Below are 26,424 nucleotides of genomic sequence, written 5' to 3'. Positions count from 1 at the left end.
TCAACATCCATTACCTCAGGATGTACCCATCCAGGGATAAGTTATCAATACCAAGTAGCTTTACTCTTTCCGGCATCGTACTCCTCCAAACTATCATGGTGGTATGTGGATTTCTCCCACAAGGCAGGCAAAAAAAAAGTGTCCACCCATCAATCGTATGAAATGCTGAAGAGCGAATCGTATACAATCAGTCAGTCAATAATAATAAAGACACAGAAACATCAAATCGTAAACGGGTATCCCGGAAAAAAAAAAAAAAAAAGAAAAAAAAAAAAGAATAGTGGGCCAGACATTTTAACATATAAGTTAAATGATTTATTTGAAAGTGCAGTTTTTTAGAACGCTGTTGGGGCTGGTGGGTGTGTTCGTGTATCTTTTCCTCTTTGAGAGTTTTGCCAGTCGCGCAGCCCAAATGAACCCGTTTGCATCCACACAAGATCCTTTCGCTTTGGGTTGTGACCAGCGGTATAGAATAAGTATCCAGGCAAAAAAGCATGAGTGGTTACATGGAGCTTTCCTTTGACGCAACACTGATCTCCGGTTACAATGCCATGGATCCATGCTTTCCTAGGGTAGTACTTATAAGCTCACTACCCAGGTAGCCCGCACCGACTTCCACTCGCGCGTGGTCTAGATAACTTCACTTGTAATAAGTGGAAAGTAAAAGTATTCCCACACTAAAAGCCCGCTTGTAACCTTGGATATTTATATAGTTCGCACTAGGTTACATAGTATGCGTGAGAGTGCCTTACCGTAGTTGGTCCCTGCGAACGTTTCAACTAATCATGTTGGATATCGTTGCCATGGTTAGTGGCCGCAAAACTTTAAAAAAAGATGACGTAGAATACCAGCGGAGAAGTTCTAATTTTCAAAAAATATACGGAGCCGAGGAGTTCTAAATCCGTATATGCTGGGGGCCCGTAGTACATAGTTAAGATGGGCGTAGTATTCCTCTTCTGTTGGCCTTCAACTTATAGTCTTTCGTGACCTATGAGGAACCCATGATGGCGCTTTTTACATTACGATTTTTGCCCCTGGTTTCTATTGCAACCATTACAATCTATACGCTATCACGGTTTATGAACTTTGAAAAAGAAAGCACCAGGGTATGGACATATTCAATTGCCTTTGCCGTTTATGTGCTGTACTGGTCGTACATTTACCCCTACTATCTATCTCCCCTCCGACATGTTCCTACAGTATCAGGATGTCCATTGTGGGGTCAAATATTCAAGATCAGCAGAACCGAAGCTGGTACGGCCCATCGGGAGTGGCATAAAAACCATGGCCCTATTGTTCGATACTTTTACCTCCTTGGAACGGAGGTCCTGTCTGTGGTGGACGACTCTGCAATCAAGCATATCATGCTCGAAGCTCCATACAACTATGAAAGAAACATCAGCCTTAGAGTAGCATTTTCTCGGATATTTGGAGATGGCATTTTCTCGGCAGCAGGAGAAGTGCATGCCAAACAGCGAAAGGCACTCAACCCTGCTTTCTCTATAAGCGCAATTAAAGCACTTGTTCCGGCCTTCTGGCAATATTCCTACGCTATGTCTAACTACTGGGAGCAGGAAATCAATGATAGCAGGGATGACATTGTTTCTCTGAATATTTCAGACTGGACCTCGCGAGCTAGTCTCGATATCATTACCGCTGTTGGCTTTGGGGTCAAGCTCAACACACTTCACAATCCAGGTGCACCTGTGCTACAGGCATTCCGCCAAGTCTTCAAATTCAATGCTGCCACGGGACTCATAACTGTGCTCCATATTCTGTCCCCACTTGCTCGGTATATTCCTACAGCAGCAAATCGTGATGTCGATGTAGCCAAGCGCACCCTTTTTGAATTTGCATCAGCTCTGATCAAGGACAAAGAGGCTATTCCTGATTTGACCAGTACTAGCATATTGTCCCAAATTGTCCGTGATGACAGGAAGCTTGAAGATGTGGACGAGGACATGAATATAAAGTGCGCTCAAATTGCCACTTTTCTTGGAGCGGGCCAAGATACAAGTGCCACCTGGTTGTCATGGACTCTCCATCTTCTTAGCAAGCACCAACACATACAAGTTAAGCTGCGCGAGGAGATACGTTCTCATTTCCCCTTCCTCTTTAGAAGCGCCACGTGGGAACATGCCAATTTTACGGAAGCCAATGTGGATCGTCTACCATATCTCAATAATGTTTGTCGTGAGTCCTTGAGATACATTCCTCCTGTGCCCATCGTGCCACGCGAGACTGTAACGGATGAAAGGATTGGGGAGTATTTTATTCCGAAGGGCACCTCTATCTGTATCCCAGTCAATACGATCCACCGGATGCCCGAATATTGGGGACCTAACCCCAATGCCTTTGATCCAGACAGATGGGACTGTCTTCCAGCCTCTTACACGAATAACTCCTTCATTCCATTCAGCCATGGACCTCGTGGTTGCATAGGCCGCAAATTTGCTGACACGGAGGCGAAGATAATGCTCTGTTGTCTCTTAAGCAAATTCGAGTTCGCTCCTGACCCTGCCGTCCGAGATCCGGAGGAGCTAAAAAGATATCGGATCCTCCTAAAACCACGAGACGGGATTCAGCTTAAGGTCAGCAAGATTGATGCATAGAGATTTATACGGATTATACAGTCTTGAGCAATGTCAGGTGTACGTGTTGCCAGTCAATGGATCACGTCAATGGATCCAAAAATTAGACTTGGCCTAGTGCTTGTACCATGCTAGGTTTATTATTATGGAGATCTGTGGGCGTTTCTACCTTCCATACATCAATATAAAAGGCAAAAAGGTTCGATTTGCTATCCCAGCTCGAAATACAGGTCCAGAAACGCTTAAGTCTTTTTGGATCATATATGTACACGAATATTGAAATAGGTCGATTGCGATAGACAACAGTTTAGTCTATCACCAGATCCACATGTTCATAACCCAAAATTGTATCCAAGCCTATCTCCATTTGAATTGAGTAGCTTCAACTCTACTCGTTCCCTTATAATCTCGCTCCATGGAATGGTCTAAGGATGGGTTGGGAATTCCTGTAAACTTTCGGAGGGCTCAATATTTCCGGCAAGGTATTGGATGGTATTCGAATAGGTTATCAACTAGTATAATAATGTACAATGCGACTTTCCGCAACCGGTGATACGAAATTCAATGGAATTTTAAATCGTCTAAAGCGGAATTAATTTCCAACATTTAAAGTAATTTTATGAAACCAAAGGTTGCTCCCATACCTCATCTCAACACCTGCTATGGGTTGTAAGACATACACGCGTCTATTTTCTGTCTCCCTCTCTCTCTCTCTCCCTTTTTTTTTTTTTTTTTTTTTTGGTTCTTATTTCTTTTGTACCTTGAGAGAGAGATCCAACCCGATTTAGCAGTGTAATGCATGAGGTAGTTTCATTTCGGGAAGAGCAAAACTATGGATAAAAAGAGGAAGTACAAATTCCCAACTTGGAACTCGAATCTCTTGCCAGGGAATCAATATCAAGTGGTTTCTGGCAATCATTTTAAGGCATATTTTGTGTATCACACTACATATCTATAACGTTTCAGTAAAATTATAATGAGGCATATATAGTCAATTGACTAATATATAAATAGTTATAATTTTACTATAACCGGGTGTGAAACTGTAGTATTACACGTAGAAATAATATATTTTCCTTGAACTAACTATAGCGTTTACTCAAAAATCTCCCACGGTTCAACTATAGTTTTACCATACTTGCTGAAAGTCATTACAATTCTATGCTATGTGTCCAAGTTGAATATATGGATATTACAGTTACCGGGCAACCGTCAGACTTCTTACATTTTAAGGCATTGTATTCATAGGCACAGATGTCTCGCTAATTACTTATAGGGTTAGGTATTAGAAAACGTACTTCAGGCTGACATTCTACTGGTTTATCAGTGTTGAGGGCTTCGCGCATGAGTATCCAGATAGAAGGACGTTCATTCATCCTTCCTTGGTGAAGATACGACTGCTTCATTTAATGATGGTATGTACAATTACTCGAAAGTAGCTAGAAACATCTCATCGGCTATCAGGTGGCTACTCTTCGAGGTGGATGTAAAGTAGAGGTGTGGAAATGAAAGTGTCACATATGTCTCTTCCAACAGCAAGACACTACCTTTGTAAGTTTTCAGAGTTCTCAAAAGTATAATAATAATTCTAAATGGAACCTTTCAGCTCCGCGAAGAATTTTCTAATTGGATATTAAGCCAAGTGGGGTAGACATCTTATATATTGTTGCTCTCATAGTAAGTAGTCCACAAGGAATTGCTTGATATTACTTCTTTTCCCTGCCATGGTTGAACCTGGAGTGCAGATTTATGATCTACAAGAAACCTGAGAACTTGGTTTGATTTCGAAGTCGACGACTAAATACACATCAGTCCACTTCACGACCATCACATAGTCCTGAAAACATTGAATACTCCGGCCAGCTCGTCCAGAGAGACTACATCGTTGCAGTCAAACAAGATGCTTCTCCGATGGCTCTCACCTCTGTACGGCTCACTCACTAGCCTAACATCATGCCCTTCAGAGCTAGGGCCATACACTCTTGCCGTGAAATTGGTAGTGACATCACCGTCTGTGACTGCTGGCCATGGGTTGGTGCCGTGACAGAACTTGAAGATGTCTTCTGCATATGTGGTCGCAACAAGCTGCTGGGAGGGTGTCATGAACTCTTGAAAGTTCTGAGTTAGATAGGCAACGTCAAGAATGTGGGTTGCCTTTCCTTTCCATGGTCCCTCCCAGGGGTTCCCTTCATTGAAGTAGTAAACGTGAGAGTTCCCTCTCCAGCCCCGTGTGAGGGTCAGAACAGGTGCAAAGAAACAGATATCATTGATGTAGTTAAGTACTGCAGGTAGTGCCTCCTCGTCGGCCATGCCCTTGCTGATACCATATTCACTCAGGATGCGTTGCGCCACGTCCAGTTGTGATGATAGTACGTTGTTCATGGCTGTGGTAAATTTCTGCGCACAGTTTTCCTTTAGGTCCGGCATGATTAATGCTATGATGCTGGCCTAAATCGTATAACAGCGTCAGCTTGTGCTAAGCATATCATGATCCCTGAGAGAACCGGACTCACATCCATCTGACAGTCGCCGATCATCAAATCAGTACACCAATCTCTTCTCTTTGGCAAATTAGAGGTTTTATCAGCTGTTTGGGCATGCGTGGCAGCTGATGTCACCAAATCACCGTCTACTGCGGGAGTAGCCAGAATCGAGGGAGGCAATATAGCAATCAGCTCTTGTGCTGGCTTTTCCAACAGAATCTGAATTCTCTCTTCTATGCTGGCATCTTTCAAGCCCAATGCGGATATCGCTCGCTGATAGTTTTGCTCATGAGTCTCGTACGGCAAAGCTTGAGTAAAGAGGTTACTGCCACTCATGGCAATAGCTCTCTTAAACAGAGCAACTTCGGAGTTCAGGTGATATATCACCGATGCTTGGAAGAGTTAGCCCTAGTGTCTAAACCGATGTGCATAGCTAGCAATCAATACCTGCACCAGCGCTTTCCCCAGCTGCTGTAACATTTTCTGGATCTCCTCCAAAATCAGCGATGTGCCTTCGCACCCATTCAAGTGCGACTCGTTGGTCCCGGAGGCCGTTGTTAGCTTTATAACCGGCCTTTCGAAGCTCATGGGAAGTCAAGAAGCCAAAAACCCCCAACCGATAACTTGTTGAGTTCCGTTAGTCCAAAGTCTTGCCAAGAAGAGGTTCTCCGATAGATCGCCTTACTTGATCGAAACTGCGATAACGGGCAAGTTCTTCTCAGCGGACAATTTTACAAACCGCATAAACTCAAGTTGCGGCCACGAATTGGCTCCAATCTGCAGACCCCCGCCATGAACAAAGACAAACACCGGGAGTTTCGAGGATTCTGTAGTGCCCTCGGGAACGGCGATGTTTAAATTGAGACAGTCGATACCCGACTGCGGGAGCTCTTTCGCAGGCAACTTATGCTGGATGGCGGCCAGCTCTACATCACATCCGAACGACGGTAAGATAGCTGTTGGTCTGCGTAAGGTTATCTCACGTTAGCTTCAAGGAAAGGAAAGGGGTATGTAACATTTCTATGTGATTCTCGCACCCGTCCTTTGTCGCATCGAGAATACCGCCGTCGCGCTTCTCCACGAGTTGTGCATCGGCAAGTCTATTCTCGAGAGTAGCGTATTGGACCCCCAGGAACTGTGTTACGCCTGCAGCGGTCTTGCCCCGGATCTGCCCCAAGTGCTTCGTTTGGATGGTTGTTGTAGCCATTTTTTGAACAATTACAGTGGGATAAGAAACGTTTACAAGAAAGAAATAGATGAAGCGGGGGTTCAAGTTCAATCCAAGTTAAATATCCTTAGTCTAGAACTAAATAAATAAGTTATGGATCTAATGGGCTTAGACTACTTCTGCACATTTGAGACCCATCGGAAACGAAACCATACCCCATGTTCCGGTCTTCCGATTAGTAAGGTTCTACTATGTCAATTAACTAATTCACTACCCCGGTATATGGAAATAAGCTTAATTGTACAGAGTACGTGTATCTGATACTTTGGTTTTCAAAAAGTTTTGCAGGAAGAGGAAGAAGCAAATGCTATGGTTGACACCTCCGTCGAGCAGTCAATCTATTAGTGACCGCATCGGCTTACATCCGCTAACAACTACCGTTCAGCGCCCCAACCTCGGGCAACCAAAATGTGGGGATTGGGTTGGAGAAGAAAAAGGGGGGTCTGACAAGAGTTGAATTGGACGTGATTTTTATGACACGGAAGTTTTCGTAGAGCTCCCAGAGCTAGGACCACAAAAGCCTAATTTCTACAATATAGAAATAGTAAGACACTAGGTAGCTCGACAGAATTTCTGGTGATCTATCTATTACATTTAACGTTTCTCTTCCAAACCATCTCTTCAATGTACGGATTTGACAAATTCTTAGTCCCAAAGGTAAAGGACATCGTAGAAGGTGCACAGACTACTCCCAGCATGGGAATCAAACATTGTAAAGGAAGGAATCGGCCGAAGGTATGGAACGGTCGTATGTATCCATCTTTTTCAGTCACTCATTGATTCCTTGTATACAGGTTGTGAAATCTAAAAGCGCAGGTTTTGCTGATGTTGCGTTAGCTGCTAAATCACCAAGGTAGGTTAGTTGACCTTTTCTGCAGAAGGTATCCGGACAAATTGAAAGGCACCCCATCGTCCGTGTATGTGCCACCCTTATATGGGATAGTTCACAAGGGATGTAACTCGATAGACATGAGTATCGTAGTAAAACTCTTCCGATGGGCTTTCGGCCGTAAGTCCTTGGGAGATCGATGGATGGCAAAGGCGTTTGCCACCTATACCTGTACCTGATGACCTGCCATGCAATCAAATCAGAGTGAAGTTTGATACTGGAATTGAGAACTCAGTATTCCCTGTAGAGATCCCTCATCCACTTGTAGCGCCAGGCCGATCATAAACGGCGCTCACTGTGAAGGTTGAATGCTTTAAAATGCTCCAAAAACAGAGGGAAAGCCAAAGTTCACCATAACGTAGATAAGATAATGAATAAATCTTCTATCACCCCTCGGTGCCACCAACGATGCCGCAGAAAGGAAACGCCTAATTCAATGCAAAACGCTTATAGAAGATTGGGACAGAATGCATGGATGAAACGCTAGTCTAAGACTGGAAGTTCATGCTATATCCACCCGTCTTCGGATCTTGGGTGAATTTGAAATTATCAGTCGAGAGCCCAAATGGCTTGAGGATTCCGTTACCGAGCTGGAACATTGGTTAGCGTGCATGACACTGATTTTAAGCAGAGGATAGACAGGCTCACGTCTTTTAATTTGCCCATCATTTCCGCCATTTCTTTTTCTCTTGCCTTGGCTATCTTTTCCGGAAGCTCCCGAAGAGCCTTTTGCACAACGCGCCTGTCATCGGGCGGTAAATTATCCATACTGGCAAGCAACTTATAGTCTTCTTCGGCTCCTTGCAAATTCCCCCATCCGCTAAGCTGCGACTTTGCTCGTGCGCGTCGCATAAGTGCCTTTGCCCGAATTCGCATAACATCATTTTTCCTCTCGTCAACCTTCTGCAACCGCTTGAGCTCTTCTTGTTCTGCCTCTTCATCATCGCCAGTAATTTCCACCACGGAATCTGTCGAGACCGACTCGTGCTGCTTTTCCTGGGGAGTGTCGGAATTCTCAGTCGCCGACGGGAGCACTTTCTCTAGACAGTCAAGACATGCCGTTGCTGAATCAACGGAGGCCTTCCAGTCTTCCAGCTTCAGGTAGCACGCAGCCATATTACTCCGTAGCACGGCGACTTCGTAATCGAGGTAATTCGGACACGAGGCAAGGGCACGATCGTAGCAGGATATCGCTTGGTCGTAGCAGGCCGCGGTAAACAACTTGTTGGCTTCGGCCTTTATAGAGTGAGATTCCTCTAGGAGTTGCTATTTACGAGCAAATGTAAGCATGATAGCTTCTCTCATGAAAAGGCCCAGTAAACTCACAGCTTCTTCTTCGGCGGGAAATCTAGCATCATGAAAGACATCCTCGTCTTCACTGTCGCTCCCTGCATTATCCATACGTTCCATAGGCGTATTGCTTGACATTTTGAGTGTATCTAGCTATTCGCACAACTTTGAGATGGAGCGTTCGGAATTGTTAGTAGATCAATTACACCGCTGCCGTTCCCGCAGCTTATAATGAGATAGACTTCGGAGCGGGACGATAACCCGTTCACCGATTGGCTCGGTCATATCGGTCTTTAGCCTCAGGCAGCACAAGCCATTGTTATCCCCTCCATCTTTGCCCCGCCCTTGTCAAGAATCCCTCTATCAAAGTGCGGAGTAGAGACAATTGATCTACCACGCTGTACATTCACGTCGCACTTCGTATATAGACACTATACCCCTATCGCAAAATGACGATTTCCACCCCAAAGTAAGTCCTACCATCCTGAAGTAAACAGACATTCGATAATAACAAACTCAAGTCTGCCCCCCGTGCGGGCATGTCTCTTCGACATGGATGGACTCCTAATTGACTCGGAGGACAAATACACCGACATTACAAATTCCATTCTCCACGAATACGGAAAGCCCTCGCTCCCATGGTCCATCAAGGCCCAGCTTCAGGGCCGCCCTCAACCAGAGGTACGTTAAATCATCACATGCGACGCCTTTTAATCGCACGGATACCCCCCCAAAATGCCCACAAAGGTGCCTCAATATCAATCTAGCTAATACCATTGGAACAACTAGGCCTTCAAGATCTTCTACGACTGGGCTCAACTCTCCATCTCACCGGAAGAATATTCCGCGAAACAAGCCGCCCTGCAGAGCAAATACTTCCCCGAATCGCAGCCTCTGCCCGGTGTGCGCGAACTCCTGGAAAAGCTCGTCTCAACGCAGAAAACCGATAAACCCGTTTACATCGCATTGGCTACCTCTTCGCACAGCAGGAACTACAAGTTGAAGTCGGACCACTTGCAGGATCTCTTCGCGGCGTTTCCCGAGTCCCAGCGTGTTTTGGGCGATGATCCCCGGATTGGGAAGGGAAGGGGCAAGCCCTTGCCGGATATTTACTTGATTGCACTGGAGACCATCAATTCCAAATTACGGCAGAAGGGAGAGAAGGAAATCACACCTGAGGAGTGTCTGGTCTTTGAGGACGCCGTTCCTGGGGTTGAGGCGGGAAGAAGAGCTGGTATGAGGGTCGTTTGGTGCCCTCATCCTGGCTTGTTGGGAGCTTATAAAGGCCGGGAAGCCGAAGTTTTGGCTGGTTTGACTGGTGAACATAAGGAGGAGGAGAAGTCTATGGCTGAACATGAGGCCGATGAGCTTGTTGCGGGTAGACTGGGGCGAAGCTCGGGGAAACCTGGCCAGCTTAACGATGGACTTGGAGATTTGCTTCCTACTTTGGAAAACTTCCCGTACGAGAAATATGGCATTCAACCTGCATAGACTAGTGGATAGAAACATTAACCTGATTACCAGGGATTGAGCCTGTACATGAAATCTAAGATACCCATGTGGTGTTGCATTAAATAAAGTCATTTCCAGAGGATACCAGGTGAAGCAAAAAAAAAAAAAAAAAAAAATGGTATAGCTACACAAAGAGCATCGTTAAATTGATGACGTCTCAATCGTATGACGACTCTGAGAAGAGTTGAATAAACAACAACCAATTTCTCACTAATTGAACGGCAGATGGCAAGGTTTCCAAATGATGCAGTTGCAGTGTATTGCATGGTTCCCAACCACTAGGCAAGAAAGTCCACTGAGAGACAGAGACATCGATCGCCCTGAAGTCCATGGCACCCCAACTCGATATTCACTTTCATAAGGTCAGTTTCCAAAATAGGTCAGATATTGCAGAAGGCAACGAGAGGCACAGAAAGCAAGAAAGATGGAGAGAGTTACCGGGGAGTTGATACGCTTAGACAATAGGAATGGATAAGCAAACAAGTAACAAAAGAAACGTAAAAGAAAGGGAAAATAGTTAGCACGAGAGACATTACAAAGCTGGGTGCAGGATTGGCTTCGTATGTTCTTCGAGGCGAGGCGGGCGTTTCTCGGGATCAATATCAGACACTAGCGCTGGCGCTTCCCAGGAGAAGAGGCCTCATAGTCACCCATGGGACGTTTACGTCTGGTAGCAAGATTGATAGAGCCACCACGAGAATGGTAAGGCATGTTTGGGTTCATCATTATGGGCCTCGGGTGGGAGGTGGGCGCAATCATCCGGCGATTATGCATGTGCGACATAGCAAGGTTTCCCATCATAGGGGGAGACGAATACTGCTGGGCTGCAGTATATGTTTGAGTTGGCGTACCCATGCTAGGCATGGGAGAGGAGCTCATTTGCTCAGCTTTCACCATCCGAGTGAGCCCGTCAGGAGTAAGTGTCCCACCTTCAATACCAGTGCTCGAGCTTGCAGGAGTATCTGAAGGAGCTTCATCTGTGGGTGGGGTAACGGCTTTAGCAGCTTTGCCAGACCTCTTTTTGGCACCAGGCTTTCTGGTACCGAGGACTTGCTTTCCTGCATTCATCACTTCTCCTTTGCGTTTGTTTAACAGCCTGTTTGCAACCACGCGTTTCTCAGCCTGAACAGGATCGTCAACAAAGTGATAGACATAAAGCGGGTCGAGGAGATGCTTGCAAATAGTCTTGTGAAGCATGAGACATTCGATGATCTTGTCAATCCTGGTGGCAAATGTTACCATCTCATGGTTCTTCGGTTTGACATCAAAGGCACTCAACAATGGACCAAAAGTGTGCCGCTCAATGGCCGTTTCCTCGAAGTATGTTAGCAATGTCGCAAGGAAGCAACATGTCCTACTTACCAAGACTTGCCAGCATGCCGCTTCCATTCGCCGATCGCTGTATCTACCATCTTTAAAAGGTTTGATCATAGGTTTGTTGTCTTGCGCACGATGGGCGCTTGCCATAGCGTTACACATTTGTTTGACGATTGCACGCTTCTGTATCTGGGTATGAGGAATGGTGGGATCTTCTGGGAGTCGAACGCTGGGGCGCTGAGATTCATTGGCCTCTTCAAGAGAGGCGTAATATGTGTCGACGTCGACATTGTTTTTAAGAGGATCCATGAGCTTTTGATAGTCCCGAATAATTGGTGGTACATTTACATCGGTAAACGTTGTTTCTGATTCACGGCCACTGTTTAGAGGTGCAGAGGTGGGCAATGAAGAAGGGCGTGTGCCACCACCAAGCTCACCACCGCCGACATTGTTGCCCAGGGCAGGGGCAGACAAATTGCGAGGGAAATGTGTATTACCGTATGACGGCAAGTCGGTATATGTTCTGCTCGCGGGGCTATTGTTAGAACTGTCGTCGTAACTTGCACCACCTGTCATAATGCCTAAGGGCATGTATGGAGGGCTGGAGCCGAGTTCAGGACCAGATGCAGAAGCACCTGAGCTGATCGCGAAGTCCTCAGCACTGGTAGATGTATGAGTAAGAAACACACATCACTATGATACGATGGATACAACATACTCTGCACCACCAACACGCGAGATCCTGTTTCCAGAATGCTGAGGCATACCAGTCATCGGTATCATAGCGGTCGAGCGACTTCTTGTAGGCATGCTATGAGCTCCGCTGAAAATGTCAGGGTTAGGGACCTCGAACGTGTCTTCCACAGGTGCTCCATTCACGAACCCGCCAGATGCCCAGTTGCTATAGCAAATATTAGCCCAGTCTCTGGCCAGCCTCGACGTCACTGCGAACTTACGTGTCATTGCTCATGAGAAAGCTATTGTAGCCAAAGTCAGCGTTTAAGGCAGGGTTCGAAGCATGCGGTTGATCCAGGTGCAACAGCTGCTGCTCCCAATCTTGGTAATACCACTCCGTAAATTGAGACATCGTGAAGATTATCAAAGGGTAGCAGATGTTTACAGCCACCCAATGCCAGGGAAAAGCAGCTCAGCACAGAATTCCAGGAATGGTGGGAAATTCACGAGGTTGAGAGGAAGAAAGAAGCAAAGAGAAGAAGAAGCTCTGGGAAGAGGAGAATCATCTGAATTTAGTAGAATAGAAGGAAGACGTCTATACATCAAAAGAGTGATATAGTATAGAACCAGTGAAGAAAGTGTCTGTGAAGCATTAGCTTCATAGGGAGGGAAGAGGAAATGAATAGGAATGTCTAGAAAATGGGTGTGGGGATCAAGGTGCGAATGGGGAGGTCATTCATCAAAGAGATGTTGTATTTAAGCGAAAATGTGAATTTCACACCGGGAAGATGCCGCGTTGCTGTTGGTCTGGAAACTGATGATATTCCCAAAGGGGAAAACAATCAGAGTGACTGTCAACAACCCTTCGTTTCACATCAATGCAGGAACAATAGCGTCCAGGGGTCCTTATTCAGGGCTAACAGAATTCACCATGTCAACCAAAAGGGCTAATGTTATCCAGTAACTAAAATGGTGAAGAACAGGGAAGTATGTATTGGTATTAGTCTCAACAGTCCACAAGTCGATTGTCTTCAGCCGACAATGGCACTGTTGCATTAAGATATCCAGAAACAATGAACATGTTGATCGGCATATAAACGTCTCCAAGCTTCCACACACAACTCCCTCCCCGTCGCTATATATATCGATCGAGCCATAATAGCCTGGCTGATAGGGTTCAATGAGAGAAAGTCACTTGATTATGTAGAAAATGGACAAATATTGAAAAGCAGACTTGCCTGATCTTGCGTCCCCATTGGAAACCCTATAGTGCTTTCAAGAGTTCCTTTCACCTGAAAAAGGCCATCTAGGTTCATCTGACTCGGCGATTATGGTAGCCTGCTATAAATTCCCTCACTGCTCCGAGGTGGTCCTCTGAGGAATTGCAGTGGCTATTCTTTGATGACCTCCTTTCCCTTCCCTAGCTGTCTCATCCATAAAGATGGCTCATAGCAGCGTTGCGAACATCAAAAAAATCTGACCGGTCCCGGATGCAGTTGGAGTGAATAATGAAATTAAAAGCAACTGACTCATATTCAGCAGTCCTCAAGGAATGGCAGAGACCATACTTTCATGCTATTGTCAAGCTTTTCTGTGGGATACGAGTAGTCATCATCATCTAAGTAGTGTCTTTGTCCAGAGCATGTAGCCACAACGTTGCCCATTGGATGTAGTACAGTACTGCTCACCGAGTCTATGCGGACCAAGGTCAGTGATTGCATTAGAGTAGACCGGATAGATAATACGTACCATCATGGATCTTCCATTCCCATACTGGTTCCTGTCCTCCAGCAGTATGTGTCGGGTCACGCCATACCCTCATGAAACCGTCAGTTCCTCCAGCCCAGATCTCATGCGATACACCTTGATTGGTAGAGACGATGTCAACCTTCATCCGTTGGTTAGTGATGGCCTTGCGACCTTCTAACCAGCCAAGCAATTGGCCAGTTACCCGGATATCGTATATCATAACGCCGTCACTCTTTCGTTCAGCGATGTATAGATATCGTCCACAAGGACTCCAAAAAAGCTGAGTGATACCTCGACCCCCAATACGACGACTAGCGTCGGTCTTTGCAATGCTAAACGTGCCTAAGGACTGTCCGGTTCCGTTTGAGTCATATAATCCCACATGTCTTGAGAAGGTGCCAGCTGCTAATATACCATCTCCTGTCGGATTGATGGCCATAGCGGAAATGATACCCTTCATTCCAACGCCCCCACCCACTGTCTGTTTACGCTTACTTGGTATAGTGGGCATCCAAGAAACAGGTCCATCGCTACCAGGTCGGGAAACGTCAAAAAGACATATAAGGCTATCTGACCCAGTGAGAAAATGCGTTCCACCGAGGGCGTACGGATAGATAATTGAATGTGGCGTTATAAAAGCTTCCGTGGTTGGGTGTATCAAGGAATAAGTCGCCAACAACGTAGGAGCAAGAGTTGAGGCCAGTCTGATAGGATGATCTCGAACCGATGATAAGAAAAGTGTAGTAGATGGATCCTGAAGAGAATAATAAGGATATATAGCAGTTGCATAGGTTGGTTCCGCTGAAGCTAGTACAGAGTAAGGAGACAACCGATGCGGTGACGGTCTTTCTTCTAAAAGATCAGGGGGCCTGAGCTAACTATTAGCACAGCAATATGTGAGCATTATAATATAAACTAACAGGATATAACTCCTTATATGATGATCTGCAGAATCCGTTAGAAGGGTGGTGCCATCGGGAGTCCTACATGCAGCATTCTAGTCAGTCAAAGTCGAAGAAGGTAAAGTCGTCATGAGCATACCATTCGACGCTTTTGATATAATTTGCGTCGGATACGCTTTCATCGGCGGAACATGCGGTGCTCAGAGTGCCATGACTATGGCTGTCTAAAGGTACATCACCCGCCCCATCACCTCGTTGAGTTGAAGCCACACATATAGGTGCAGAGCTGGTATCACCACTTGCAGTCATGATGTGCTGAGGTTGTAAGATTGACAATATAAATATTGGCAGTATACACTCGCTCAAATCGGGTTCAAAGTACCTAGAGTGCTAATCGAGAAACATAGCAAACCGATATGACAGGAGTAAAAGAAATGTTGCGGATGAAGTTGACCTTAGATTTGATATCCAGATACGATACCAGTAGCTCAAAATGCAGGGGATCCCTTCTCTGGACAAGTCACATTGAACTTTCAAATAATGCCATCAATGAGTCCAGCATTAAAAATATCCGAGATATTAAGCCTAAATAGTTATCAGGCAGCGCAGAGAAGAACTACAGCATGAAGCGTCTCCTGGCTACGAAGAAAATATTGCAGTGACAACAACGTTTGATAGTCACACAGATACCATAGTTAGATGCGAGATATATCAGCAGAGAGTCTCCGTGAATGGGCTAAATCACGGTCCCCGCTGGCAAGATATTTGCAGTTCAATAAAAACTTTATACTGATCTAAACATGATGTTCAAAATAAGTTTAAGGCTGCTGTGCACCGGCATCGGAAAATCTTACTCCATCGATCACTAGCTTGGAGTGTTGTTTCGGACCGCTTCACTTTTGTTTTCACCACAGCATGAACAGATTCATTAAGATATTTTCCTTTAACTAATTTTGGGGGAGTTGCTTTCTGTATTGAGATCGGCTGAGACTTTTCGGCTCCCTACAATAATCCGTCTTCCGATCCATCCCTTTGCTCGAGCGGCACTCATTCCCTTCCATAATGTTCTCCGCAAAACCTGCGGGCGGCGGCCTTTCCATAAACACCAATTCTGCCAATTCTCTATTGTAAGGCCTTGGTTTTCTTATCTGCTTAGTGCGGCTTAATTGTGTTTCTACTTTCTGTTTTGACAATGATTACTTGATTCTTGTGTTACAAGGAAGCCGGTCGTCCACCCTTCGCTTTCATCCTACCGCGCGCACCTCTTCCCTGTTACTTCTTTGTCTCGTTCTTGCTTTGGTCTTGTTAGAAATAAAGTGCTGCCGCTGTTTATCAAAGTGCATTCGTATACACAAATACCGTGTTCCAGAAAAGCTAATGACTAGTCGCATCAATTAGTGGCGGGGCCAATACGCAGACAACTTCCACAACTACACCAGGAACGACGAGTACGACATCGGGCCTTTTCGGTAACCTTGGAAGCTCTACAGCACAATCCAAGCCTGGGACGGGTCTGTTCGGCAACGCGACTAGTGGAACTACACAGCAGAATCAGTCTTCCGGGACAAATATGTTTGCAGGCTTAGGCGGACAACAAAGTAATACTGGGGGCGGCGGATTGTTTGGAAACTCCACAGCGACTACTTCCCAGCCACAATCTGGAGGCCTTTTCTCAGGAACTGCAAATGCAAACACAGCGCAGAGTGGCACAGCTGGCGGAGGTTTGTTCGGGGGTGCTTCTACCGCACAGACTCAATCGAAACCCCTATTCGGTGGCTTGGGAACGTCTACTAACACTGGTGGATCGCTGTTGTGAGTGAAATATACCTATTGCCTATACCCTCATATCTATGAGCTAACCATCGGGCGGGTGTAGCGGTGGTGCGAACCAAAACAACACGCAACAACAGCAGCAAGCTCAAAAGCCTACGTTATCCTTGTTTGGAAACCAAAATACCGCAACACAGCAACCAGCACAGCCGACTGCCGCAGCCGGTACGGTAGTCCCAGGGGTCAAAGTGGACTTGAGCAACCTTCTACCGACGACCAAGTATGAGAGCTGTGCCGACGAGATCAAGAAGGAGCTTGAGGTATTCGACAATTACGTTCTTACGCAAATCAAGATGTGCAACGAAGTGGGAAACATGATCCCTAGCATTGCTGCCCAGGGAGAATCTATTCCGAACGACGTGGAGTTTGTCCAAGGGAAATTGGAAACAATGCAACACGCCCTCGAAAACGATGCCAGCGATATTGATCAGTTACGGAATCTTGTGGCTCGTGATGCCGCTGAAGCACAGGTGGGCTTCCGCGCAATTGATACCCTCAAGCTACCTTTGCAGTTCCAACCTGCAGGGGGCTCTGGATGGTGGTCTGTTCAAGACCAAAAATTGTCTGATCGACAATCGTTGCGGTCGACACGCAAGAATACTTTGGCTCTTCCCGACGATGTCGAAGGCGATTCTTCCACAACCGTCAACGGAGTACCTGTTAACCTTGTCGATTATTTCTCTCAACGCTCTGACGAGATGGGGACCGTCCTCGAACGTTACAAGCAGAACTTGAAAGAGATTGAAGACCACCTTCATGGCGTTGAGGCTACCCTGGAGCGGCAGATCCACGAATTCGTGACATCTCGCAGCCGCGATGGAGCCGCTGCGGGGACGCCTAAATCGGTGCTGAATGATCTTGCCGTTGTGCTTGGGGACGTTGAGGCTGGCATCTTGGGCGTTGCCAGCCGTCTCGGGGGAGTTACAGAACAAGTTCAAGAAGTGGTGCTGGGGCCGCCATCTCTCGGCGAGGGTAGACTCAACTTGTAATGAATCAATCCTTTTCTGGCAATGTATAATATAATGAAGCTTGCCCTAGTTTACTCTGAAACGGGAAGGAAAGGGCTTGGATGTTATGGCTGAGCATGATTTTCGAGGTCAGGCGTTCTGCGGTAGATCAGTTAACCGGCACTATTCCCATTTCATCAGTTTCGTTTGACTCTAGTATCCAATTTTCTTCAATGATAAACATGACGAAGTACGGTGTGACGAAGTACGCAGTCTAGAATATACGATTGACAAGTTCGCTTACGATGCATGTACCCCCACAAACTACCAGTACTACTACTTAACTAGTAAGTAGTTGTTACCAAACTGCCCAGTGGTTGCGGGTACCTCCCCCAACCGTTAGGCCAACCAGATTGTCGCACGCAAGAGCTTGGCCGGTTTGCGTGATCGCACCTAATCGCTTCCAACCCCAGGTTTCCACACTTTCCATGATCGGCACCTGGCTTAGAGACGGTTGACGTTTCAAGGCATTGACCTCCTCGTCTCAATTTTGCGGCATCTATTTGTGTAACACAGTAGAGGAGAGGAACAACTTTTTAAAAATTTTCAAAAGAACCAAGAAATAAAAATAAACGATTCTATAGACAAAAAAAAGAACCGGTAGATTCCTCCTCTGTTGCATATCTTCTTATCCCCTCAAGCTCCTGCTTACATACTATATACTACATAGCAAAAATGCCGCAGGGCAAAAATGACGTGATGTGCAGCTCGTTTTGTCATCTTCCATTCCAGAAGGCCTGTGGAAACTTAGTCCCGTGGATCACTCCCCCTAATCCGTACTGGCCATCAGCCTCTTGGGTGATTTTCGCCAGCGATGGTGCCATATCCGCGATCCCCCGGCATTGACGATGAGGATGATGATGTGGAATGATAGCGGCAGGTTTGAAAATGGCGGTCTATTACTACCTCCGCTGGAGCCTCGAGCTCGATAAATAAGCTACATAGACGCTTCCAAGGAACTGCTCATCCAGACACATTTCTTCTATACTTGGTTCTCTATACAGCTCGTCCAGCTCACAACATGGCGCCTTCACTTGAGGAACCGACCTTGGCTCCAGCCTTGGACCATGTTATCCTTCCAAAGAAAGACATCATCGGTGACAACAAGTTTCAGTACACACCGGGACGCACAGTCGTCGAGCGTCACGACAACTACACTTATGAAGAACTTCTACCTTCATTCCCAGATATTCATTGGGACCCGCTAGAAGAGATTCCACATGAAGACAGAGGACTTCGCGGGGATCCTAAATTCCGTAACCTACTGCGCGATGCAACCGATGTTTTTGACTATACACCCAAGATCGGAACTGAGATTCATGGTGTGAACTTGGCCAAGTTAGATGAAGCGCAGAAGGACGACTTGGCTCGCTTGGTCGCTGTCCGTGGGGTGGTGTTCTTCCGTGACCAAAAGGACTTGGACATTGATGCCCAAAGAGAACTAGGTAGACATTTCGGGAGACTACATAAGGTACGAAGCCATCTGAGTTTAGCTGCTCATGGGTGAATCTAACAACATGCAGCACGCAACTACGTCCGTTCCGAGGAAGCAAGGCTTGGACGATGTTCATGTAGTTTACAGTGGAGATAATTCTGGCGACCAGCGGGCATTGTTCACGCCCAGCTTTTTGTGGCACTCGGATGTGACGTACGAGGTACAGCCACCATCATACACAATGTTGAAGGTTCTCACAGGGCCACCCCGTGGAGGGGGTGGCGATACACTTTGGACTTCTCAGTATGCAGCATACGATGCTCTCTCCTCTCATATGCAGACATATCTGAAGGGCTTGACTGCGCTTCACTCAGCGGACATGCAAGCTTCTGACTCACGAGCCCTCGGTCGACCAGTCCGTCGTGAGCCGGTCACTACAGAGCACCCTCTGATCCGCACCAACCCGGTGACTGGCTGGAACAGTCTTTTCTTCAACCCTGGGTTCGTCACAAAGATCGTTGGGATCCCTAAGACAGAGAGTGACGCTATTATCAAATATCTCACCGATGTGATTGCAACCACACAAGAGATGCACGCACGGTTTCAGTGGAATAAGGATGACCTAGCCATCTGGGACAATCGGACTACGGTGAGTAACGATGCTACACTAAATAGTGGACGTCTCTAATGAGTTCAACAGAACCACACGGCGTCTTATGGTTTTGCACCCCATCGTCGTCATGCAGTTCGAGTCGCTGCTCAGGCCGAACGACCCTACTTGGACCCGGCCGGCAAATCACAAGAAGAGGAGCACATTGCGCTTTACAACCTGCCACCGGTAGACAAGAATGGTGCTCGTCAGTCAAACTACAATGACTAAGCCTTTGTTTCTATTTCTTTTTCTTTCTCACTGCTGAGCGAAACACTTGAGAACATTCTGAGGAAATGGCGTTACACATACCCGGGAAATTGACTTTGTATAATTCTATTGGCATCGTTCTAATAAGACTGTTTATCAGATGGATCCATAACAAACAAGGTAGCAAGTGGCAGACACTGTGCTGTAGGTTGTAACAATAGGTACACTCTAAATTTTTAAAACATCTGCAACCTGTCAAGACACGTGCGGACCTCGGACCAACTTCTCTTACACTTTACTCTAGGTACTTCTAAACTGCGAAGCATTGGACTTGTCGCGCACCAAGGAACGGTACACTCAATGGAAAATCCTCAGGAACCTTCTCTTCTAGAATACGCCCGATTCTACGGGATCGCCCGTGATTTCGCGGCAGTCGATCCACTCACATACATCGACGAAACCACATCTGAAACTCCACTTCCCAGGGATGCTCTATCGGAATTTCAAGATTATATCTACGAGACACAGAGGAACGTTGAAAATGATCTCCACAAAGAAAAGCTCAGTGTCAGGAAAGAAAGCGCTCGTTTGCTGGCATCGGTGATCCAAGATGCCAGAGCAGAAAAATTAGACATAGATTGGGATGAGATCCTACCTAAATTCAGCCAAGTTGATGAGCTTAAGGTGCAACTTCCAATTCTTTTCGAAGACAACATCGTGGATACGTTGCGATATACAAGTCCGTTACGTTACGACGAGAACAAGATCGAAACACGTCCTCTCGATGAATCCTGCCAGAAACTCGAGGATGAGGATATTAAGGCCGATATTTTAGCCAAGGCTGACCAAGTTCTGAAGGATATTATGCCAGAGAAGTTGAAGTGTAGCAGAGAGTCGATGTTGTTGATACAAAAAGCCAGAGACTGTGGAACTCTTCCCTTCGCAGATCTAGAAGGTCTTTTAGACAACATGATGATCTCCGGTCAGGTATGAATGTTGAAGTTATGTTGTTAGGACTTAGACTTATATATTTCGTGGATTTGCAGGAAGAACACAGTCCTTCGAAATCTCCACTGTTACTTCTATCAGACGTCGATGAAACGTATTATCGAAGTCCCTCGCCAGCTTCCATCTCATTGATGTCGCCCAGCCCCGCTTCATCTGGCTCCTTTGAGCTTGAGACGCAGTGTAACAGAAGATCACCCCATTCAGACTCAAAGAAATCAAACTGTGCGGTAGAACAAAGTAAGGTAGAAGGCAGTCCTATAGGCGACGACCGAATTCAACCAGACCATAAAGTATCACTTGACCGAAGCAAAGCAGAAATGGAAACAGTTGGAGGCGACAGCGCCATTCAGGCTACTCCAGAAGAGGATAAAAGAAGTGAAGAACAACGTTTTCCGGGTGTTTCTCAACAGATTGGTGATAATACCAACTCCCTTGATTCAGATTCATCAGTCATATTTCTTATGCAAGAGAGCAAGTGCATGCCAATCGGGTGCACTTCAACGCACGAGGGATCAAGTCGATCATCCAGTGTTATGATTGTCGAGGGGGAATGTCAGACCACAAGCAAGCTGTCAGATCATATCTCGACTTTCGGTTCCCCTTCGGTAATAGACTCTCTCAATCGAGATTCTACGCAGTATCAGGATGTTCAACAATACCCCATATCAAAAATGCATTCCTCACAGCAACCAAACTCGAAAAACCATGCTGACGGTTATTTACATACATTTCAAGACCACGGAAGTGTGGAAGACATTGTCCAAACAAAATCTGGTAAGGAAATGAGATTTACTCACAAAGGTATTACTGATGTGGGATTTGCAGGACAACGACAATTGTCTGAGCATGATACAGCGACTCCTCAACTCGAAAGTGACAAGACGGCCATGTATGCGTCACCAGATGCCGCTATACCTGATACCAATACTTCCTCAGATACAGTATCTAATATAATAGATTGCGAAGTCCCAGTAGACACAGTGTTGGGGGGACAAAAACGAAAACACGAGGAGAGGCAGGATGTGTCCCGGAAAGACCGCAGACTTGATCAGCCATTAACCACATATCTAGCTAACGACAAATGCAAGTATACGCTGCCATCACAGTCGTCGATTTTGGGTTCCTTGTCTACCTTTATGGAGGCTAGAGGCCGGGTCGAAAGGCGACAAGTAACGGCCGTCAGTCCATACTTTACCAACAATATGCGGGTTGAGGATATCGTAGGACATCAGGGTCCAGTTATAGATGCTAGGAAGCTCCACGAATATGAAGGACGAAAATATATGCTAGAGGAGGTACAACCTCTAGGGTTAGAGCTTACAAAACAACGGTATCCTCAATACCCTCAACTACAAGTCCAAAATAACGAGCAACCGCTACTCTTCTTATCAACTGCACTTCTCAAAAGCCATCTCCCAGTTATTCAAGGCCTCGAAAGATTAAAGAGCCCTCCAGCTATGATATACAGAGACTATGATGTGCTCATCCGAAATCAGCCCGTTCCTCGCATCTGGGTTCCAACTCAAGTAAACACCAAACACGATCTCCCCAAAGAGGCAGACATCATTGTCTCACCGACAACCGGGATCATACTTACTACTCTACAAGCTACTACGCAGCTATATCTTCCTGGCCATAAGCCTAACCCACAGACGAACGGTACTAAGTGCATCAACTCGCCGCTCCGCGAACGTATCTTCCTCCTAGCTCCGCGATACAAATATCTCTACGTATTTGTTGCTCATGGCACAAGTTCTCCAAGAAGTGGACGAGGGGATGCTTCACGATGGACAGCGGATAGACGGTTGTTGGCGTCTTTTACATCACTAATAGCTTTCTGTGATTCGATGTCAGCGGATTCAACTATCTCTCCGATATTGATTTCCCCATCGTCTGATACAATTATAGGATGGATACTGGCACTAGCTCACAAGCACGCTATTCAATTGTCTACTGATACTGTTAATCTACCGCAAAGCATAGCATTTACGCCCGTGAACCCTGCGCCGAAGATCACGTTTGATACAGAGGCTATGGAGGATGAAACTCGTTGGGAATTATTCCTCCGCCGAGTTGGGTTGAATCCGTATGCTGCACAAATCATATTGACCGTCTTGAGACACAAAGCAGAAACTCCCATACGCAACAATGTTTCCAGTGCACTAGATGACGTCGAGAATGAGGTGAGCAGCCTCTCCAGATTTATCGAGATGTCACCGGAGCGTCGACAAGGAGTCTTTCCAGACATGATAGGAAAGAAGATTGATGCAATTCTTGAAAAGGACTGGCAATGTGACTGGGCATTGAACTTTGATTATTGAGCTGTGGTTATAAGGGATAATATTAGGAGAGCTAAATCCATGCTTGTCATTTCCACGCTATTTGGGTAGGGTGTTATTTGGCGCCAGTTCACCAGTATACAATTGGGCATAAATGTTGAAGTAGCGATTGCAAAGCACTTGCGATGAATATCCCTCTTATATATCCTACCACCTCGGACAGATGTTACAATCCTCAATCCATGTCCGGCGAATAGCTGCAATAGGGTCACTTGCAATCAAATGCATAAACCCGGAGTACCCTAAACTCAGACAGCAAAGACGAAGTAGAGAGGAGACATTCGTATCAGATTACTTGTGTTCATCCCGCGGACAGCGCAGGAGACAACGATTGCTAAAGTACATCGCATAATATGCAAAGGAACCCAGACACATTTCACGCTTTAGATAGCAGATGCAAGATAAGGAAACGGAAGCATTAGCCCGGAGATCGAGGAACAGATTCTTACACCGTCCTCACTTCGTAGATGGCTCTTTTTTAGATTATTTTAAAGTGCATGACAGAAGCTCATGATTTGCGTGATATAATACAAGACTCCGATTGGATTATTTCAACCAGTCGGAAAGCGGAAGAACAAGACGAAGAACTGATCTAGTTCTCCTTGATCTTGGCAAGGAGCCTACAGTCGCATTAGAATCGATTGTCTCCGGCTAGAGAATAAAAGACGGGGAACTTACTCATGGTCCCGGAAAAGGGTGTACTCTTCCTCACCGACCTTGACGGAGCTACCACCAAACTATAAGACCACCGTTAGTATCACAGATTGTCCGATGAGTTCATCAAACGAATTGGTTGTGTCTATTGCACATCGGATGGTTCCGGAAGCGAATTAGAAGAACCCAAGCCAGCAACGTACCTGAGGGATCAAGACGTGGTCACCGGGAGCAACGCTCATGGGAAGACGAGAGCCGTTCTTGTCGACGGCACCGGGGCCAACGGCGAGGACCTTGGCCTCGTTCTGCTCCTTGACGCTGCTCTCGGGAAGGAAGATACCGGAGGCGGTCTTGGTCTCGGGCTTGACGCGCTGGACCAGAACGCGGTCGAGGAGGGGAGCAAGACCCTTGATGTTGCGGAGGAGAGACTAATCAATATAGTTACGTTAGCCGTTGATCTTCACGAGGGCTCCAGCGAGCTCGCTATGGGAAGTGACAGGGACGATGAAGTGGATAGATGGCGGCAAAAGTTCCAACCGAAGCTTCCCATAACACGTAACCATTGCGAACACGTACCATTTTGACAGGAGAGATGTGAGTGGATGAGAAATTGGGTTGAAGGATGCAGAATAAGTCGAGTAGGACGGGCAGGTTGAAGTGTGGAGTGCAAGAAAGGAAGAAGAGGAAGAAGACCGGGGAAGGGAAGAAAGAAGATCTCGACTCAAGTCGACACGAGAAATTTCCAGAATGCCAAGACCGACAGCTTCACTTCCCCATCGGATTGCCGCTACCGAGGGTATAAGCTTCAACTTTCTATTTACCACCTTACATTTTCCGTCCGACATATTTAACTCAATTGCCGTCAGATGCGGTCGCATTCGCTATAGAAATCGCAGAGATCTGTTTAGAAGGCTCTTTCCTTCTCGACATGTAACTATTCTATTGCTTGTTGCGGGATGTCGTCAAATAAGAGCTCCTTTCCCCCGAGCATAATAACCTAGATGAACGCAAAAGACACAAGCTCAAGAATGCCGTGGTATAACTATTGGCGTATCTTTGAGTGTTACACATTGAACTCCACCAGACCGAACCGTCCCAGGATGCTACACAGCGCATTATAAAAATTACAACGTGACCATAACATGAATCAGTAGCTTTTTTACCATCTCCGGCCCCGTCCCCGTCCACCACCAAATCCACCTCCATAGCCCATCTGAGGTTGGCCACCGCCTTGGTTACCATAACCGGGCTGGCCTTGTTGTCCGCCGCCTGCGCCGGATTGGCCTCCCATCATTGCCTGGGCGTGTTGCATGAAAGACATTGGATCCATAGATGACGGATCCAAGCCCTGCGCCATCATACTGGCTAGCATTCCCTGCATCATATCTGGAGACATGTCTGGCATACCCGGCATGCCAGGCATCGGCGGCGGTGCACCACCGGGACCTCCGGGTCCAGGTTGAGGACCACCGGGCATCGGCGGAAGCCCCATGGTCAAGAAACTCTGCATATCATCCAATTGTCTCTTCTGATCACCGACCTCCTTCCGTAACTCTTGCTGTTTCAAAACGTAGCTTGCCCATGTAAATTCATCGAATCCGTAGTTGAAGTAGTCCGAGATGTCAGAGCCCGGCCGTCTCCATGGCTTATCATCTTCTGGGAAGTCCGCATCCATATCAGTTGACAAAATCGGTTTACCAGTAGCTGGATGAGTTGGGTTTGCATGAATGTCGATATCTGAAGCGTGGATAGGAGGGTATGCAGAACCTGGTTTCTGCGGTACGGCGGGTCGTGCGGTAACTGGAACCGGAGTTGCATGTTCAACTTTCGGTGTCACAGAAGGCGTAGCTGACTTCGATACGGGAGAGGAATCTACAGATGGAGGTCGCTGCGACTCAGCTCGTAGACTAGCATGACGGGGATGTGGGCTTGACCAAATGTTAGACAAAAGACGACCCTGTCGCGTTGTTGAAGACGAACTCACACTTCTGGGGGAGGCGCATCAGGAGGTGCTTCCGTGATAATATTAAAGTCATCCTAGCAAGTTTCTCATTTAGAATACGCCATAAAGAGAATAATCAACACGAGCATACATCATCTTCTTCAACCTCTATCTCTTCCTCCTCGACGTCATCTGGCTCTTGGTTGACGTTCGCTTGGGCGTGATGGGCAGTATTCTGAGATGCAGCTACCGGCACTGCGTCTGCAGGATCATAGAGATCATCATCGTCGTCGTCAATAATCGCCTGATTCTGCATTTTAGTAATTGAGTAATGGGTGGAATAACTAACGAGAGCAAGGTGCAGACTGTTTACGGCAGATATCCGTATCTTAGCCAAGTTTGTCTTGTTTGCTTTGCGCTGCATATCCACGCCTTTTGTATGGTCATCCAGAGCGACTTTGGCCTTAATGAAATATTTTGCCTAATCTATACATGCCTTTTGTACCTGGCTTTGGTCTTTTTATACAGTATAGATACAAGCAGCGTGATATCGCTGTCCTACGCAAATAGAGCACAACCTATACTATGCTGCTCTATCTTTTGTATATGCATAACCACAATTTATATAATGAAAGTGGCATGGCAAAACTTCAGCCAATAAATGATAAGCACAAGTTACCATCAGCAAAGAATAGAAATTATGATCAGCCTAAC

The 26,424-nt window shown here is 46.4% G+C and overlaps 11 protein-coding genes across 11 annotated transcripts; 5 read left to right on the top strand and 6 right to left on the bottom strand.

Moving 5' to 3' along the window:
* Window positions 1-1,004: 1,004 nt before the first annotated feature.
* On the top strand, window positions 1,005-2,612 carry BDV38DRAFT_269973 (cytochrome P450; the record flags this gene model as incomplete). The annotated part of the gene is made up of 1 exon (XM_032057061.1): window positions 1,005-2,612. One exon carries the CDS (start codon window positions 1,005-1,007, stop codon window positions 2,610-2,612), a length of 1,608 nt encoding a protein of 535 aa, XP_031915156.1.
* Window positions 2,613-4,402: 1,790 nt separating this feature from the next.
* Window positions 4,403-6,281, bottom strand: BDV38DRAFT_291500 (putative carboxylesterase; the record flags this gene model as incomplete). Its single annotated transcript, XM_032061758.1, has 5 exons — window positions 4,403-5,039; window positions 5,105-5,466; window positions 5,522-5,586; window positions 5,760-6,038; window positions 6,112-6,281. The coding sequence occupies 5 exons, from the start codon at window positions 6,279-6,281 to the stop codon at window positions 4,419-4,421; spliced, it is 1,497 nt and encodes a 498-aa protein (XP_031915155.1). The 3' UTR covers window positions 4,403-4,418.
* A 1,398-nt stretch (window positions 6,282-7,679) lies between these two features.
* On the bottom strand, window positions 7,680-8,619 carry BDV38DRAFT_281258 (uncharacterized protein; the record flags this gene model as incomplete). The annotated part of the gene is made up of 3 exons (XM_032059498.1): window positions 7,680-7,781; window positions 7,840-8,457; window positions 8,518-8,619. The coding sequence occupies 3 exons, from the start codon at window positions 8,617-8,619 to the stop codon at window positions 7,680-7,682; spliced, it is 822 nt and encodes a 273-aa protein (XP_031915154.1).
* Window positions 8,620-8,842: 223 nt separating this feature from the next.
* BDV38DRAFT_53482 (haloacid dehalogenase superfamily protein) lies at window positions 8,843-10,038 on the top strand. Its single transcript, XM_032063506.1, has 3 exons — window positions 8,843-8,950; window positions 9,003-9,162; window positions 9,271-10,038. Exons 1-3 carry the CDS (start codon window positions 8,931-8,933, stop codon window positions 9,970-9,972), a joined length of 882 nt encoding a protein of 293 aa, XP_031915153.1. The 5' UTR covers window positions 8,843-8,930; the 3' UTR covers window positions 9,973-10,038.
* Window positions 10,039-10,596: 558 nt separating this feature from the next.
* Window positions 10,597-12,397, bottom strand: BDV38DRAFT_291498 (uncharacterized protein; the record flags this gene model as incomplete). The annotated part of the gene is made up of 4 exons (XM_032061757.1): window positions 10,597-11,307; window positions 11,356-11,891; window positions 12,078-12,211; window positions 12,267-12,397. The coding sequence occupies 4 exons, from the start codon at window positions 12,395-12,397 to the stop codon at window positions 10,603-10,605; spliced, it is 1,506 nt and encodes a 501-aa protein (XP_031915152.1). The 3' UTR covers window positions 10,597-10,602.
* A 503-nt stretch (window positions 12,398-12,900) lies between these two features.
* BDV38DRAFT_242764 (uncharacterized protein) lies at window positions 12,901-15,387 on the bottom strand. Its single transcript, XM_032054140.1, has 4 exons — window positions 14,776-15,387; window positions 14,655-14,717; window positions 13,735-14,603; window positions 12,901-13,678 (listed from the first exon to the last, which is right to left on the bottom strand). Exons 1-4 carry the CDS (start codon window positions 14,943-14,945, stop codon window positions 13,521-13,523), a joined length of 1,260 nt encoding a protein of 419 aa, XP_031915151.1. The 5' UTR covers window positions 14,946-15,387; the 3' UTR covers window positions 12,901-13,520.
* Window positions 15,388-15,572: 185 nt separating this feature from the next.
* On the top strand, window positions 15,573-17,635 carry BDV38DRAFT_242762 (nucleoporin FG repeat-containing protein). Its single transcript, XM_032054139.1, has 3 exons — window positions 15,573-15,763; window positions 16,035-16,448; window positions 16,513-17,635. Exons 1-3 carry the CDS (start codon window positions 15,699-15,701, stop codon window positions 17,453-17,455), a joined length of 1,422 nt encoding a protein of 473 aa, XP_031915150.1. The 5' UTR covers window positions 15,573-15,698; the 3' UTR covers window positions 17,456-17,635.
* Window positions 17,636-18,292: 657 nt separating this feature from the next.
* On the top strand, window positions 18,293-19,926 carry BDV38DRAFT_53462 (TauD/TfdA dioxygenase family protein). Its single transcript, XM_032063505.1, has 3 exons — window positions 18,293-18,944; window positions 18,997-19,557; window positions 19,609-19,926. Exons 1-3 carry the CDS (start codon window positions 18,495-18,497, stop codon window positions 19,786-19,788), a joined length of 1,191 nt encoding a protein of 396 aa, XP_031915149.1. The 5' UTR covers window positions 18,293-18,494; the 3' UTR covers window positions 19,789-19,926.
* A 201-nt stretch (window positions 19,927-20,127) lies between these two features.
* On the top strand, window positions 20,128-23,096 carry BDV38DRAFT_281252 (uncharacterized protein; the record flags this gene model as incomplete). The annotated part of the gene is made up of 3 exons (XM_032059497.1): window positions 20,128-20,754; window positions 20,814-21,549; window positions 21,601-23,096. 3 exons carry the CDS (start codon window positions 20,128-20,130, stop codon window positions 23,094-23,096), a joined length of 2,859 nt encoding a protein of 952 aa, XP_031915148.1.
* Window positions 23,097-23,586: 490 nt separating this feature from the next.
* Window positions 23,587-24,447, bottom strand: BDV38DRAFT_53432 (GroES family chaperonin). The gene is made up of 4 exons (XM_032063504.1): window positions 24,345-24,447; window positions 23,972-24,196; window positions 23,793-23,851; window positions 23,587-23,734 (listed from the first exon to the last, which is right to left on the bottom strand). Exons 1-4 carry the CDS (start codon window positions 24,345-24,347, stop codon window positions 23,707-23,709), a joined length of 315 nt encoding a protein of 104 aa, XP_031915147.1. The 5' UTR covers window positions 24,348-24,447; the 3' UTR covers window positions 23,587-23,706.
* A 167-nt stretch (window positions 24,448-24,614) lies between these two features.
* Window positions 24,615-26,026, bottom strand: fip1 (cleavage polyadenylation factor subunit FIP1; the record flags this gene model as incomplete). Its single annotated transcript, XM_032061756.1, has 3 exons — window positions 24,615-25,696; window positions 25,753-25,805; window positions 25,862-26,026. 3 exons carry the CDS (start codon window positions 26,024-26,026, stop codon window positions 24,928-24,930), a joined length of 987 nt encoding a protein of 328 aa, XP_031915146.1. The 3' UTR covers window positions 24,615-24,927.
* Between the last annotated feature and the right edge of the window lie 398 nt (window positions 26,027-26,424).

The sequence above is a fragment of the Aspergillus pseudotamarii genome (genome assembly GCF_009193445.1).
Source record: "Aspergillus pseudotamarii strain CBS 117625 unplaced genomic scaffold BDV38scaffold_17, whole genome shotgun sequence".
Lineage (NCBI taxonomy): Eukaryota > Fungi > Ascomycota > Eurotiomycetes > Eurotiales > Aspergillaceae > Aspergillus > Aspergillus pseudotamarii.
This window is presented reverse-complemented; position numbering and strand designations above follow the sequence as displayed.

Coding starts and splice junctions, on each gene's coding strand:
- BDV38DRAFT_242764 (XM_032054140.1), bottom strand. CDS start 14,945: ATGACTGCAAGTGGTGATACCAGCTCTGCACCTATATGTGTGGCTTCA. Junction 14,718..14,775: donor TATATCAAAAGCGTCGAATG/GTATGCTCATGA, acceptor TGCTGCATGTAG/GACTCCCGATGGCACCACCC. Junction 14,604..14,654: donor CATATAAGGAGTTATATCCT/GTTAGTTTATAT, acceptor TAGTTAGCTCAG/GCCCCCTGATCTTTTAGAAG.
- BDV38DRAFT_53432 (XM_032063504.1), bottom strand. Junction 23,852..23,971: donor ACCACGTCTTGATCCCTCAG/GTACGTTGCTGG, acceptor GTGGTCTTATAG/TTTGGTGGTAGCTCCGTCAA. Junction 23,735..23,792: donor ACCCTTTTCCGGGACCATGA/GTAAGTTCCCCG, acceptor ATGCGACTGTAG/GCTCCTTGCCAAGATCAAGG.
- BDV38DRAFT_242762 (XM_032054139.1), top strand. CDS start 15,699: ATGTTCTCCGCAAAACCTGCGGGCGGCGGCCTTTCCATAAACACCAAT. Junction 15,764..16,034: donor AATTCTGCCAATTCTCTATT/GTAAGGCCTTGG, acceptor CGCATCAATTAG/TGGCGGGGCCAATACGCAGA. Junction 16,449..16,512: donor AACACTGGTGGATCGCTGTT/GTGAGTGAAATA, acceptor GGGCGGGTGTAG/CGGTGGTGCGAACCAAAACA.
- BDV38DRAFT_53462 (XM_032063505.1), top strand. CDS start 18,495: ATGGCGCCTTCACTTGAGGAACCGACCTTGGCTCCAGCCTTGGACCAT. Junction 18,945..18,996: donor ATTTCGGGAGACTACATAAG/GTACGAAGCCAT, acceptor AACAACATGCAG/CACGCAACTACGTCCGTTCC. Junction 19,558..19,608: donor TCTGGGACAATCGGACTACG/GTGAGTAACGAT, acceptor TGAGTTCAACAG/AACCACACGGCGTCTTATGG.
- BDV38DRAFT_53482 (XM_032063506.1), top strand. CDS start 8,931: ATGACGATTTCCACCCCAAA. Junction 8,951..9,002: donor ATGACGATTTCCACCCCAAA/GTAAGTCCTACC, acceptor AACAAACTCAAG/TCTGCCCCCCGTGCGGGCAT. Junction 9,163..9,270: donor AGGGCCGCCCTCAACCAGAG/GTACGTTAAATC, acceptor TGGAACAACTAG/GCCTTCAAGATCTTCTACGA.